Source organism: Pipistrellus kuhlii, unplaced genomic scaffold, assembly GCF_014108245.1.
Source record: "Pipistrellus kuhlii isolate mPipKuh1 unplaced genomic scaffold, mPipKuh1.p scaffold_m20_p_14, whole genome shotgun sequence".
Classification (NCBI taxonomy): Eukaryota; Metazoa; Chordata; class Mammalia; order Chiroptera; family Vespertilionidae; genus Pipistrellus; species Pipistrellus kuhlii.
In genome coordinates, this window is record NW_023425449.1 from 46,968,889 (window position 1) to 46,984,980 (window position 16,092).

The following is a 16,092-nucleotide window of genomic DNA, read 5'->3' on the forward strand; positions in this document are numbered from 1 at the left end:
TACTATTTCTGTACAAGTCCACTGAAGATACTTTAACCACTATTAACCAGCACTTCTCCATTATTAAGAAATGTATGTTCTTGACATGGGTGGTACGCACACAGCACAGTACACTGATGTTGTGTTGTGGAACTGTATACCTGAAACCTGAGTGATTTTACTAACAGCGTCAGCCCAATGCATTCAATTTTTAAAAAATAAATTTATATTTATGTGCAGATAAATACATTTATGGCTAAGTAGAGACAAATCTTAAATAGAAATGCATATCAGAAGAATTGATCATTGTTTAATTATGTAATTTTAAATTCATGGTACATTAAAATAGGTCATCCTTGCAATGAACACTATATATAAAATCTTCATGTAGATTAAATAACTGTCACTTTGCATAAGAAGTAAAAAAAACAAATGAACATTTCTCTAATCTCACAAATTTGTGATTTAGTAAAAAGATAAGTTATTGACAGAGAAAATCCAGAGAAAGACATGGAAGAAATTTTATATTTCAATGTGCCTCAGAACTACTCCAAGTGCAGAACTTACCAAAACAATGCATCTATAGGATATTTCACAGAAATGACAGCGTATGACTCTCCCCACTGTCTGGCAGATGAACAAGGACCACAGGTGCTGTCGAGCCCCGAGTCTCCCTCCTCCCACTCTCCCCACGCTCCCCCACTCTCAGTTTGACAAACACTGGGCTCAGACCATTCACAGAGGGATGGTCCAGGCTGGATGCCCAGCCCACGACCAAGGTAGTCACACCCTTCCTTCACTGTCTCTCTGGCTCAGGTCTCCTCCTTAGTGAGATAGCCCTGACTTTCTACTTTGGCCACAGTGCAGCCTGCTCCCTAGCTCTTCCTGGTGTGGTGACACCTGACATCCTCTCTAATTTCCTTCTTGTGCTCACTGTGCTATCCCCTTTGGCTCCATTGAGACAAGAACCTTCATCTTTGGTTTCCTCCTGTATCTGCATAAAAACCACTCAATAAATGTTTGTGAAATTAGTGCAAGATCTCCATTTTAAATTGCAGTTTCCCTCAACAGGTTAACTAAGTGTAAGAGGAAGCTCACATATGGTGGCTTTGAGTTTTATGAAACTCTGCATAAAATATTTTATAATATCTGAAGTGATGAAAGGAAAAAAGTCAAAACCCAGGAACAAAATGTCAGTGCACAGTCACAGGTGAGAAAGGTCTGGATCCAGCGGCAAAGTCGGAGAGAATGGATGTGGCCAGTCTGCTCCGAAGGCCCCGAAGGGCATGGGTCACAGGGTGAGCTGGCACAGCCACTCCTGGAGCCTGGAGGCACCTTCACTCCTAGTCCTGCTGCTGCGTGGCAGGGGGAAGTCTGAAAACTGCTAACCAGAGCTCCTGGTGAATCAGAAACTTATTCTGAGTCTAAAATCCACTCCACCTGGGAGACACTGAGTTTCATTTTAAACTAAACTCTGTCTTTACAACTCCACAGGCTTTGGGGAAAGGAAACAAATTCTTTCTAGATGAGTTAACATTCAGCCTAGCTTCAAAGATCCCACACACATCTGAAGAGACTACAAGCTCCCAATAGACTCTACATAATGGACCCCATTATCCGAGGTTTTGGTGGTCACTCAAGATTTTAGTTCTGCAGAAAAAAAGTAGCATTGAGCAAATTTGGTCAGGTGGCTGACCCAGAGAACTTCCTTCTGGGTTTGATCAGCAAAGAATTTCGGTGACAATACCTGTGATTGACTAGCTGACAAGTCACACAGAAATTGTATGATTACCATCTTCCAAAAATATTTCTGATTCACTGCTAACCCCCCGTTTTGTCTCCTGGCACTGTGATGAATCTTTGTACATACATACGTACATACATAAAAGGATGCTGAGTTAAACAGATATGTAGGTGTGTATACTTCACTTCAATGAACTATTGTAAGTTAGGACAAGTAAGTAATTGTGTGTAGCCTGACACGTGGAATTGGAATTCTATTTTCAGTTGAAACATCAAAATGACCTCATCTCACAGGGTTCTTGGGAGCACCACAGAGATCAAGCATCTTAGCCTGCAAGAGACAGTGCTGTATAAGTAGCACTAAGTGAAGAGATGAAAATTATTTCCATCTTTGTGTAGAAAAAGAAGTTTCTAAGTTTTCACCTGATAATCATATATTTTAATCATAGATTCTAGCTAATCATAGTAATTGTCCATTTAGTGATATGCTGATTAGTTACTTCATTTCTGGCCCTACCTAACTATCTGCATTAATTTCAGTTCAATTAATTAGCAGCATTTTTTTTCAGAGAGGAATAATCACATCTAAATGGACTGATCCAAAGAAGTACTTGGATAGGAGGCTGCATTTATCATTTGTACCTAGTATATATGATAATTAAATTCATTCATTATTTGAAATAATGATTTTCCTCCTTAATGTCACAATAATTAATTTTGATTCACGAGATATTCTACTTGGTATATTTTAACATAATTGGGACCAGTATAGGTAAATATTTGCATAAAGAAATGTATTACATGCCTCCAAGAACATTGGTTATTTACACTCAAATAAGTGCAATAATTTTATATGATATTTATGCAAAATCACACTTCAGTACAATGACCCAACCTTCACTTTTGTGCAAATTTTCTGACAAAATATTGTGAAAATTGTTGATAAAACTATTTTAGCAGTTTTCAGAACAACTTTTAAGAGATGAAAAATTCCATTTCCACTTTTTAAAATGGGATATTAATATTTGTATTAGGTTTTGTGAACTCTTTCACATTAATCTTCTTTTACAATATTATTTGTGTTGATTATTCTGAAACGTATTGTTTTCTTCTTAATCTCATTACTTTTACATATTGAAATTCAAAATAAATTGTATACCCATATTTTTCTCCTATTGTAATTTTTATTTTTACCTTAATAACTAATCAACTTTAAATGATGTTTGCCACATGTCAGCTTGAATATCTAGTTTAATCTATTCTCTCAGGTGTGTAGGTTATTTCTTAACACTTTTTATTAAATTACATCAACAGTAATAGCAGCTATGAAGAAGTAAGCTGACATTTTGAAACCGAAGAGTAAAACCTACTAGAGGAACTTCACAGGCCTTGACCAGACCAGAGAAAGAATAATCAAACTTGAAGACAGGATTTTTGTACTTATTGAGTCACAGGAGCTAAAGAAAAATAATGAAGACAAATGAAGAGAGCCTGAAGGATTTATGGGACACTGTCAAATGGATCCACAGACGCATTGTAGGATTCCCAAAAGAAGATAAAAAAGAGAAAAGACCAGAAGGAATCATGGATGAAAACTTATCAAATTTGAAAAAAATGGACATATAAATTCAAGAAGCTCAATTCACCCCAACTACAATACATCCAAAAAGACAAACACAAAATAATGAATCCTTCAATTGTTCAAATTCTCTTTAATTTGAAAAGCAGCAAGAAAAAGTGGCTCATCACATATAAGGTAGCGATACGACAAAATGTGTCTGCTATACAACATTGTGCTTATGATAACAATACGGTCCATTTAACAACAGTCAAGCACAACTCAAGTTTTGTGTTCTTGACCACAATAAAAAACAAATTGGTATTAAAATTTAATGTCTGAGTTCCTAATACTTTTTCTTTTTTTTAATATATTTTATTATTTTTTACAGAGAAGAAGGGAGAGGGATAGAGAGTTAGAAACATTGATGAGAGAGAAACATCGATCAGCTGCCTCTTGCACACCTTCTACTGGGGAAGTACCCGCCTGGGACCCTTGAGTCCGCAGGCTGACACTCTTCCACTGAGCCAAACTGGCCAGGGCTCCTAATACTTTTTCATTCTCCATTGAAACACATCCAATGTAATACACACACACACACACACACACACACACACACACACATGCAATTTTCTATGAATAAAAATTCCTTCAACTGTTTGAGATAGTTCTTATACGCCATAGACTTAAAAGAGATGGCATATATTATTTAACTTTTAACCAAATAATTTTTCTGGGTCTAAAGTCCAGAATTATAACTATACAAGATATGTTTACACAGACAACTGAAAACAGTCTCAGAAATATTTTCAGTCAGATTTTTAGAGGTGTTGGACATATTTTATATTTTAAGCATGAAGACTCAAAGCCATTGCCCTTACTGTTGTTTTGTTAATTTCACATTGTGCTAACAAAATCAGAGTAAATGGGCATCTTTCATAGTGTGTTCCTATCCAACAATGAGTTATACCTTAAATATTATCTCAGCTTATGTAAGTCAGCTAAGTTATATAACATCTTTATATTTTTTATTAAATGTATTTCTAGATATTTAATATTTTGGTTGTTGTTATATATGTAATATCTTCTTTTTTAAATACTATTAAGCTAGAGGCCCAGTGCATGCACTGGAGAAGGGTCCCTCAGCCCAGCCTGCCCCCTCTCATGTCTGGGAGCCCTCAGAGGTAGGAGGCGACACCCCCATCACACCTCTGCTGATGCCACTGGTTTCCTGAGCTTCAGGTGGCCCTGAGCAGCTGGGCAGCCACCATTTGAGACTTGCCTCACACTGGGCATTGGCTGGGAAGCTGCCATCCAAGGCTTGCCTGCACCTCAGGCTGGCCCTAGTGGCTGGGGGACTGAGGGGAGCAAGGCCTAGCCATGCCAAGCCTGCTGTCCTGGTGAGGTTGAGGGGACTGGGTGGCACCATCTTGTGGCTGTGGGCACTTCCATATTTGAGGGTGTAGCAGTCAGTTAACATATTCCCTCCTTATTGGCTGTGGGCATGGCCATCTTTGTGAAGGTGGGATGGTCAATTAGCATATTCTCTCTTTATTAGATATTTATAAATATCTACCTTGTCACATCACCTCACTTAATTCTGTGATCCCTGATAATTTTCTCATTGGCTCCACAAATATTCAACTACTTAATGATATAATGAGTAGAGAAGATGATTTCACCATACCCTTTTACAAGTTCATGCTTATTATTTTTTTACTTAAGAATGTTTGTAAGCTTATCCTTTAGTGATAACTATCCTGGTATTTTCTGCCAGGAACTCACTAACTTTGTTTTGACATATAGATGGTTTTATCATGTTATGCAAGTTTTCATCTGACCTTATTTTATTGGGAAGGTGTGTCAGAACTTCCTCCAATGCTCTGAATCTATGTTTTAGTGAAATATACTAATAGATGTGTAAAGCTATGTTGAGCTAATTCTCATTGAATGCCTTGAAAGAACTGGCTTTGCTTTGGTGAATTTTCTGTGAAGTGCTGCTACATTATGTTTTCCAATATAATTATACTGTTATTCCCACTTAGGTGCTTACATAGTCTTTTTTATCTTACCTTTGTCATTTTAGCTTCCATGTTATAGCAAATTGGAAAGAAAGCATTGGTATCATCAGCTCCTTAAAAATGCAACCAAGCTAACTAACTGGGGGCACATTCGGATATCCTGCTGGGTTTCTAATCAGGGCACTCAGCAGGTCTCCTCAGCCTCCCACAGAGGCTGCTGGGCTCAGTGTTCTAAGGCAAAAACAACACTTTACTCTAGAAAATGCAAGACACACAATGCCGTCAAGCCCATTTCAGGTACTGGAGGTCCATTATTCAAACCAGCTCTGTCACCGAGACATCCCTCTGCTGTCGGTGTGTAGGGAAGTGACTAGAATGTTAAACATGTTAAACACACGTAGCTATGAATTCTCTCAGGGTGGTGAGTGTGGCAAGGGAAGGGAGGGCGGAGGTGAGAAAGGGCATAGAAGGATAAATGATGAGGGGGGAAAGTAGGCATACCTCTCAAAAATGTACACTGGGGTGTTTTTTAAATGAAAAGAAGAGAATTTACCAAGCTATCTTTTTATATCTTTCTATTTTTTAACACAAATTTTTAAAAAGCTGCATATAACCTATTTAACCCAGGGAGAGGACATAGGAACAAAGTCTATGCTATCATATTGAAAACAAACAAACATCACTGTCCCTCAAAGCCACGAGTCACAGGGAGACTGAGGGTGAGGGCGAAACAGTTCCTTTGTGACTGAGAGGAGTGATGGGTATTATATTCCCTCTTTAAAACCGTGTCTTCAGTATTGGACCAATAGCATGAATCAACAAGGGCCAACATCCTGCTTGAGAATAAAATTGTTCTGTGTCACTTTGTAAGCAGTGTCACCCCAATACATCAAATAAACAAGTTTTTTAATTGTTCTGGGTAAAGTGCCTAAATAATTACTATCACATTATTTAGGCACAGGTAGTTTACTCTTGCATAGCAACCTACATTTGATTTATACTTTCATTCTGTGGCAAATGTTATCTCCAGATAAGTTCCAGCAATATTTTCTAAAATAGCCTCTGTCGCAAGCTCAGTCCTTTGGAGACAGAATCTAGGTTCACGGGGTTCCCACAGGAAGCCAGCCATCCTTTCTGGGGAAGAACTGACTCAATGTTAAAATGAATATCAGAAAACACCACAACCCTCCAAACATGCTCAAAAGTTATCTAAGAAGAATAAATCAAAATGTAAAAGAAAAATTTAAGCCTAAATCCACGAACGCCCACATTCTCCTCAGAGCTGTAACCGTCTCCTAAAAGCTCCTGGAGTTCAGGAATCTGAGGAACTGGAAGGAAATGCAGGTCTTGGCCATGGCTGCCCTCTGTTGCCCCAACGTTTGTATCCTTTCCACAAAGAACTTCTGTGGCGCGTTACTCTTCGCAACTCCCGAGGCTTCTCAAATGCAAAATTCAACACAAACGTGCGGATGACATTATTTGACTAAAGTTGGAAAATCAATATATAGACGTAAGAGTAATTAATTACTCATGTAGCTGTCATTTGCCTGTAGAAATGAAAAAAAAATATATAATAATAATTTCATTGTCAGAAGCAGATATTCCCAGCTCCTGTTTCTCTCCCTTTTGTAAGTAAGCCACTGTCCACTCGATGTCACAGGAGATCAGCTCCTTAACTGGTAGTTTGGGAAACTTCGAATAAACATTTGTTTGGGATCCAAAGAGTATACACCAATGCCACTGACATCAGTTCAGGAACGCCAACACTCAAAGCGATGAAGTTGCTATGTGGCTGCTTCTTAATCCAACATCACAGGCTGCGCAGGCGACCTCACCTGGTCATGGAAACGGTCAAACAACGCTCTGCTCCTGAGCAAGTGCCCCTGGGGAAGGCAGCACTGCGGAGCTGGCTGCTGCTCTCAGGGAAAGAACAACATGCTGGCTGCTTTATAACATGGGATCTTCCAGCATACTCAGCCCAGGAAGTAATAGGCACCTATTATATAGACATACAGATCTACAGGTAGGCATAGAGATGAGAGCGGGCATGGCAAAGACACAGACACAGACATGGGCACAGACACAGGCACAGGCACCGACACAGGCACAGGCACAGGCACAGGCACAGACAGTAGTGTGGTGAAGGCCTGGGAGGGTTGGGTGTGGGGTGCAGGAGATTGGGGGGCGGGGGGCAGGCGGGGAGAGAGAAACATCTATAATACCTTCAACAATAAAGATAATTTTTATTAAAAAGAAGGTACTTAATTTTATAAGAAACCACCAGCTGTCTTCCAAACTGGCTGCACCACTTCGCACCATTAGCATCTGAGAGTGTCTGCCCCACATCCTTGCTGCAGTTGCCGCCAGCTTCTGGTTTCCCACTCGAGTGGGTTTGCAGCCGCGGGCCCTGCACAGTGTGCTCATGGTGGGTGCTGAGCACAGCGGGGGCAGCGTATGTGGGAGGTCTCTGTGCTTTCTGCTCAACTGTGTCATGAACCTAAAACTGCTCTAAACAGCAAATCATGAATGACTAATACGTTACATTAAAAAATATTCACTGAATGCAAAGAGACGGGAAAAGAAGGAAGAGGATCAGAGGCAGCAGTTCAGGAGGGAGGCTCTGGGCTGTGCTGCGGGCTGAGAGCTCGCTGGGCTGGAAGACGGGCCAGACATTCGGGATTTGAGTCTGGGCATTCCAGCTCCTTTAGGCAGAGCTTCCAAGCACATGTTCTGTGGCGGGAAGTTTCCACTTTTGACTTTTGCTGTTATTATGTTGGCAGATTTTATCTTTCAGAACTAAATTAGTTTTGTGTGTGACCCGTACTGTGTGTGTGGAGCAGGAGCGTGTGGACAGACGCAGGATAATGATAACATGTGCCCGTGGCTCCTGCTGCAAGCCCTGGACCTCCCTCCCAGCCCGGTGGCACAGCCAGCCAAGTCGCAGGCAGCTCAGGGCGTGTCTGGGCTCCGGGCGCAGGCATCTGGCCAAAGCAGGAAGACTCAGGTGGGGGCACAGCCTGCAGAGCTCCCCTCCTCTCGGTTTGCTCAAGATTTGCCCTCAATCCCAGGCCTTTGGGTAATTAACTTCATCCCCAGACTCCTCCGGCACAGCCTCGGAGACATGGAAACAGCTCAGTGATGCTGTGGGAGTCTCACCACTGCCATTTAAGCCTAGACAATGTCTGTGGTTTGAGCTACATTCTCTGCATTTCTACAAACATTCACAGTGATCTTGAGTAAAGGTGAGATCTGTTGTAGTAAGGCATCAGTCTGTCAGGGAATGCCCACCAGGCGCACTCCTGGGCGGGAGCGGCTGTCTGTTTTACAGGAAAACCCGTCAGCATGTCAGCAGCCGCACTGATGTTTGGTGAAATGACCTCCTTTCGCTGACTCAATGTCACCACAGCCTGCCCAGAGCAGGGGCCGGGCCTGCCCTCAGTTTTGGAGACGTTTTCTGAAAGGATCTGGAGGCCGCACCGCCGAGTCTCCCTCGCCCTCTGATGCAAGTTTAAATCCTCCAGGCGGACCTTCAGGCTGACACGTCCATCTTTTGCAATGAAATGCATTAAAAGCACAGAGCACCCCTCTGCCACCCTGGGCATTCCTCAGGCTCAAATAATTAAATCTCTCCTCGCTGTGGTTTCTTTCCTCCTTGAAATCATCTCAACACTATACTGTCCTGACCATGGGCAAGGCAGAGATATTATTTTTATACAAAATGGCCCGAAACATGTGGACCAAGGCTTAAAATGCCTGATACAAATTGGGGAAACCAGAATAAATTCAAAACATCCACATTAAAAACAAAACAAAACAAACAAACAAACAAAAAAACACCGGTTTCTGTCCAATGAACCTGCTGAATTCCCAAATGCGCAGACCCCAGCATGTCACCCAGGGTCCAGACTGACCTTCCGGGTACTTTTGCCCAAAAAACAAAAATAAAATGTCTGTTCTAACTGGTCAGGGAAAATGTTTTATGAGAAATGCAACCTAACCAATACTCATTGTTATACCAAAGAAAGGGCAGTCCTTGGCTAACCAGGCGGACACTGTCCCAAACTGGTGCCTGAGACCAGAGGCAGCACTGAGGGTGGAGTTCACTGGGGGGCGGGGGGGTCCTCAGCCCGGAGGCCCCACCGCCCAGGACACCCCCTTCTGCTACCCTAGAGCCCTCTGTCTGCCCGGCCTGCTGGGCACAGGGCTCCGACCCCCAGCCAGGCCAGCCCCCCTGCCCCCCGTCCCCCCAGGCTCAGTGACAGCAGCAGCACTGAGCTGACAACTCCTCCTCAGGCTTGAGACCTTCATCTCCAGCTCATGTAGACATCCTTCCTGCACAGCCCTGGCTTGCTGAGGCCCTGTGTGCAGGGGCCGCCCCTTGCCCACCCTGCCTCAGCCCCCCCTCCCCGTCCCTCAGCCCCCCCTCCCCCTGTCTCAGCCCCACCCCTCCCCCTGCCTCAGCCCCCTCCCCCTGCCTCAGCCTCACCCCGGCCCCCCTGCCTCAGACACCCCTCCCCCTGCCTCAGCCCCCTCCTCCCCCTGCCTCAGCCCCTTCCCAGCCTCCCCTGCCTCAGCCCCACCCTGGTCCTTCTGCCTCAGGCCCTCCCCCCGCCTCAGCCCCACCCTGGTCCCCCTGCCTCAGCCCCACCCTGGTCCCCCTGCCTCAGCCCCCCTCCCCCTGCCTCAGCCCCCCCTCCCCCCTGCCTCAGCCCCTCCCCGGCCTGGTGTCTTCCTCCTGAGCTCTGGCTGCCCAGGCTTCCTCAGTGGGTCTTGGTCAGATAACAGATGCATAGAGCTGGGCTTCCAATGGCAACCGCCTGTCAGTCTGGGGGGCTGGGGCATCCCAGAGTGAGGTGCCCCGCTGAGTGGTGTGTGGTGGGAAGCTGGGCCCCTGAGCTCACAGCTCCCCAGGGTCCTCGCGCCCAGAGGATCGCTCCTCACAGTCTCTTGTTGGCGGGCACGGCCACTCGTGGAGCCTCATTTCCAGGACTAACCCCCAGGCCCTGCAGCACCGGGGGTGAGGGTCCCGCTGGCTTCTGCGGGGCAGCACCCGGTGCAGGTCCTGGGCTGTGGGCTCCCCCGGAGGGAAGGCCCAGACAGAAAGACAATGCCACTGCACTCCATGCCGGTGCCACAGGGAGTGTGCCCACGCCCTGCGGGTGGACGGCGTGGTGCCCGCTCCGCCTCCCCCCTCCCCCAGAGTCCTCCACAGCGCAGGGCCCACTGGCTGCTTAGGGAGGTGACTTGCTGGGGAGCATGGGCCTTTCTCCCTCCAGGCTGGGCCTGGGGCTGGGGGTGGGGCAGATGAGGTGTGTGCACAGCCAGCCGGCCAGTGCTGGGCAGCCTCTGTCTTCAGGAGGATTTTCAATGAAAAACAGGCAACAACGTAAATGTCCGGTTCAAAGGTAACAGTAAATAGATTCTGCAAACATGTGAATAGCATATGAAACGTTAACACTGAAAATTACAAATTCTAATCGTTTGAAATTATGTGTAAAAAAAAGATGCAAAGTTGCGTTAACTCACCCTGACCCTGAGGGAACCTCTTCCACCGCACCAGCAGCACCAGCTCCTGGATGGCCAGGGTGGGCCACGCCTGGTAGCACGGGCACCCGCGGATCAGCTGCACTATTTGTCTGTTTTCAAGCTTGGTTTTCTCCTGGAAGAAAGTCATCATCACATTTTCTCTGTTAGGTCATTTAAAAAGGAGAAAAAATAGATATGTCAGTGAAAGAAAAATAAAGCTTACACCACATGATTTTACATAAAATGCACTTGAATTTTATCTGAGCACCATTCTATGACCGACCACATAACCATAGCTACAAGTCTGCTATTAGTCTGATTTTCTCACCTTTCATAATATTTTATGAATGTTTTAGTATTTAAAAAAAACACACCTGTCATAGTCAAGATTAAACTCAAAAGTTGTATTGATCATCTATCTATCTTTATAAAAGCCTAAGTGACTATTCAATCATTGGACAGGTAGCTATGACACGCACTGACCACAAGGGGGCATGGAAACATGGAACAGCCTGATGAATCTCAGAGGGGGGGAGGGGGGGGCGGGGCAGGAAGAGATTCAACAAAGATCTTCTACGCGTACAAGAGGCCCAGTGCACAGATTGGTGCACCCGTGGGGTTCATGGGCCTGGCCTGCGGGGATGACCGAAACCAGCTCTCTGACATCCCACGCGGCGTCCTAGATTGTGAGAGAGCGCAGGCCAGCGTGAGGGACCCCACCGGTGCTGGAGTCTGTGCACCGGGCCTCTAGTATCCAATAACTAACACTGATATTTTGGAGGGGAAAAAAAAACATACAAAAAGAGTTTTGAAGCCAGCCTCTCTGAGCCAGGGTGGCAGGAGGCTGCATTCTGAGAACATGGTGGCTCCAGCAGCAGCATCGGGTGTTGGAGAAGACCCCGCCTGGCAGAGGCCTGGACCAAGCACTCAGGCTCCCCGAGGACAGGCCCGCTGGGTGGGGCAGGTCTCTGAGGGACACACGGTCTGACTGAGAGAGACATTATCAGACAAGTAAGGTCATCCTGATGCCTCGGGATGTGGCGGAGCTCAGCTGTGGGCCGGCCTGCGGCCGATTCCGCTGGGGAAGCCAGGCCCTGAGGCGCCTCCCGGGCGGGCAGCACTCTCGGATCATCCTGGAAGCCTAGCACGTGACCTGGTGCCACCACCCTAAAACACACATTTGTTGAATGAAAAAATAAGTGTTAAATTCATGAAAAACAAAAAGCCATAAAAATATACATAAAGCATGGGGGTACGGGGGGGCAGAGGGGGCTCACAGCCCCGGGCAGGCTCATGGCTGGGCCCTGGCGTGGGCTGGGAAGGCTGCCGGCTGATTCCCGTCAGCACACAACCCAGCTCTGGGCTTGACTCCCCAGGAGGCAGCCATCCGTGCTTCACTCTCACATCCATCTCTCTCTCTCTCTCTCTCTCTCTCTCTCTCTCTCTCTCTCTCTCTCTCTCTCTCTCTCTCTTCCTCACCTTCCCTCTCTCACTGAAAACCAATTTTAAAAAAGTAGGATTACAGTTGTTTGTACAGAAATTAATAAGCTGTGTTTCACACACTCACAACTGTAGGCCTACTTTGGCCCCACCCGGTATATCCATAAAGGCCTTTTTTTCCGACTTCAATTGCCCATCACCATTGGAGGTTTAAGTGGTGGTCATTTCTATTGTTCAGGTCAGACCAGACTAAAGATAAGGGAGCGATGAGCCTGTCCAGAGAGGCACAGTGTTTTTGCATCTGCAGCCGTGTTGGCTATGTGGCTGTGAGGACCAGACAGGGCCATACCGACTTTAACTTGGCGTAATTGGCTGCGGAGATCTTAAGAAGCTCGCAGTCTTCTTCTGTCACCACCGAGTACACCGCTGGATCCGCCTGGACCTGAGCTGTGACTTCCAGGGTCCCAAAGGTGCTCCACTGTCCAAGCTGCAAGAAACCACATCATGGCAGCACGCGCAGAGCAGCCAGACTCCGGGGGAGGTGGGGAGGGGCTGGGAGTGCAGGGGGTGCAGGGGGAAACTCGGGGGGACTGGGGGTGCAGGGGGAGACTCAGGGGGGACTGGGGTGCAGGGGGTGCAGGGGGAAACTCGGGGGGACTGGGGGTACAGGGGGTGCAGGGGGAGATTCAGGGAGTGCACGTCCGGGAGGGAAGAGGTCAGAGCAGCCCAAGTGGGTGCCAGGCTTCTGCCCACAGTCACTCCCCAAAGTGAGAAAAAGGTCCCCGTTTTCAGTACACGAAGGAGACAACTTAGGACATTACTCTGTGTTTTTGTAAACACTAAGTCTCTGAGACACAGCCATAGTAACATGATCCACTCGTTCTTCATTGCCGTGTGACTAAAGCTGTGTAGTCATTCTTTTGTTGCTGAGCATGAGTGTTGTTAGCGGTAGTTGGCTACAAAATGATGACATGGACATCAGCACACACGTCTCCTCATTTCATATGTGACTTTCTCTGAGACACATGCCTAGGGGAGCACTTGCCAGGCTACAGACGTGTGCGCAGCTCGGCATCTGAGAGCAGTTTTCCGAGCGCGTTCTAACTCGGTCCTTCCGGGAGCGACCACGTGGAGCGGCTGCTTCTGCCCAGCCGCGCCAGCCCTGCGTGCTGCAGCCTTCCTGTCTCCCCAGACGGTGGTGCCGTGACTGGCTGCACCTCTGGTGACTCAGTTTCACTTATTTTTAATGTAACATGGCCCTGGGCGTGTTTCCCAGAGTGCTGGCAGCGGAGCCTGCCTCGGCCTCTGCCAGCTCCTCCTCGCAGCGCCTCCTCTGTAAGGGCCATCTCTGGGTCAGTGTGTTCCCGTCAGCCTGCGGGTCATCACGGGTCCCAGGTGGTGACCCTCGGCCACCGGCGGTGTTACAGTCTCTTCACCTCATTACTGGGGGCACCCTGCCATGAGCAAAAGGGCCTGGATTTTAAACAAACACCCTTACACTTTACTTCGAAAAGAACCAAGTTTTACAAGCTTTTGCTTTCATGACATCATGAAGAAATTCTGCCACGCATTCTGAAATATTTCAGTTCATTCTTTTTACAATTAACTTCTGATCCCAGTTTGTTTCTGAGTGACATGAAGTAAGCAGCAGTTTTAAATGTTCTGTTCACGTCACAGCCGATGGCCTTGGCCTGTGAGTGCACCACCCACCCCCTCCCATGTGCTTCCCAGGCTGCCTCCCCCAAGGCTCGCGTCTGCTGCCGCTAGTTCACGGTGAGCCTCTCCGGCTGCAACAACTCCAAAATGAAGTCTTGCTATCCGGCAGCACCAGCACCTCTTCCCAAGTGTTTTTCAGGAGCACTGGCTCTATTCTTTGTCTTTTGGTCCAATTAATAGAATCGCCTTGTCAAGTTCCACAAGGAAACTGGATGTTTTCATTGCAATCGCCTGAGACCACACATTATGCAGGGAGACGAGTCCTCTCAGAGTGCTGGCTGCTCCTGTCCATAAACATGGTGCAACTGTATGTGAGCCTTTCCTAAGATGCTATGCAAAACGTATTGTAACATGTTTATTACTTTTAAGTAATTGATACTTTGTGTAGCTATCTAAATAGTATCCCTTTATTAGGGATATTTCTGATTGTGACCTATTCTTCTGTGAATTCTTTATATATATATAATTGATTTTTTTACAGAGAAGAAGGGAGAGAGATAGCTAGAAACGTCGATGAGAGAGAAACATAGACCAGCTGCCTCTTGCACACCCCCTACTGGGGATGTGCCCCAACCAATGTACATGCCCTTCACCGGAATCGAACCCAGGACCTTTCAGTCCACAGACTGATGCTCTACCACTGAGCCAAACCAGTTTCGGCTCTTCTGTGAATTCTTGATCACCAAATTAGCAATGTAATTCTGAAAGTGTCTTATTATTTTAATAATTTCCTTAGTGGTTTCCGTTTAGAGAAGAGCTGGCAAACACTTTTTATAACAGACTAGAAAGCCAATATTCACACTTCTCAAGCCATATGGTCTCTGTCACAACCACACAACTCTGCTATTTAGAGTAAAAGCAGTTAAACCGTATATAACCAGTGGGAGTGGTTGTGTCCTAATAAAACTTTATTCACAACAACAGGCTGCTGTCCATGTTTGCCAACTTCGGATCTAGAACTTTATTCGTTTTATCAAGTTCCCATATTCTCTATTATTTATGTATTAATTTAAAAACATATATAATCAACCAGAATATGTATGAAAATGATCTCTAATATTTAATATACAATAGTCATATTTTATATAGTATTGTATCATTAAAGAATATTACTAAAATATGTTTTTGTGTAATTTGAATTTTAAAAATTAGAGTATTCATTTTTTTAATTGATACATTCACCCCTACAATAGCCTGCTGTTCTCTGTAAATGTTTTACCTCTAATTTTCTTTAGCCTTGGAAATTGGTTTGGGGGCTTGTATATTTATATGTCAAATATAAATTAACTGCATTATGTAAGATCTATCAAGCACTTTGAGGAGGAGAGAATACAGCTTGGGAACGTTGCTGTCTTGGTCAATGTACTGAGCCTCCTGGGAAAGCCTTTGGTTAGTCACTGCTAATGACAGAAGGAAGGACTCCATTGCAACTCTCTCTGTCAGGTGAGAGATTCCTGCACATGAGTACAAAGCAAATCCTCTGGGAAAACCGCACACCCTGAGCTTACCTGGGAACATGTGTGTGTGTGTGTGTGTGTGTGTGTGTGTGTGTGTGTGTGAGAGAGAGAGAGAGAGAGAGAGAGTGAGAGTGTGTGTGTGTGTATTTGTATGTGTGTGTGAGAGTGTGTGTGTGAGTGTGAGTGTGTGTGTGAGAGAGAGTGTGTGTGAGTGTGTGTGTATGTGTGTGTGTGAGAGTGTGTGTGTGTGAGTGTGAGTGTGTGTGTGTGTGAGAGTGTGTGTGTGAGAGAGAGAGAGAGTGTGTGTGTGTGAGTGTGAGTGTGAGAGTGTGTGTGTGAGAGAGAGAGAGTGAGTGTGTGAGTGTGTGTGTGTGTGTGAGTGTGAGAGTGTGTGTGTGTGTGTGTGTGTGGTTACATGTTGGTTGTGGAAAGTCTTAGTCACCTTTTTAAGGAATTGTCACCAGCTAGAACCCATTCAGTGAAGGCTTACTAAAACCTTCAATAAACGTGTTCTTACTGCTTTTGAATAATAGTCAGTGCTATGTTTTTTCAGTTTGATTTATGCAGATAGATTTGTGAAGATGGATAAAAGTCATTTATTTAAAAATTCTTTGAACAAAATAGCCACAAAAGCTGATTTCCAATATTATCT

General features: G+C 45.5%; 1 protein-coding gene across 1 annotated transcript in view; it reads right to left on the reverse strand.

Annotated features, from left to right (window-relative positions):
* Positions 1–16,092, reverse strand: part of CNBD1 (cyclic nucleotide binding domain containing 1) — a 195,244-nt gene that overhangs the window by 63,170 nt on the left and 115,982 nt on the right. Inside the window, exons 7-8 of the mRNA XM_036437339.1 lie at positions 12,617–12,754; positions 10,828–10,960 (exon numbers count right to left, since the gene is read on the reverse strand). Coding sequence (XP_036293232.1) covers positions 10,828–10,960; positions 12,617–12,754 — 271 coding nt within the window. The remainder of the gene's footprint in view (positions 1–10,827; positions 10,961–12,616; positions 12,755–16,092) is intronic.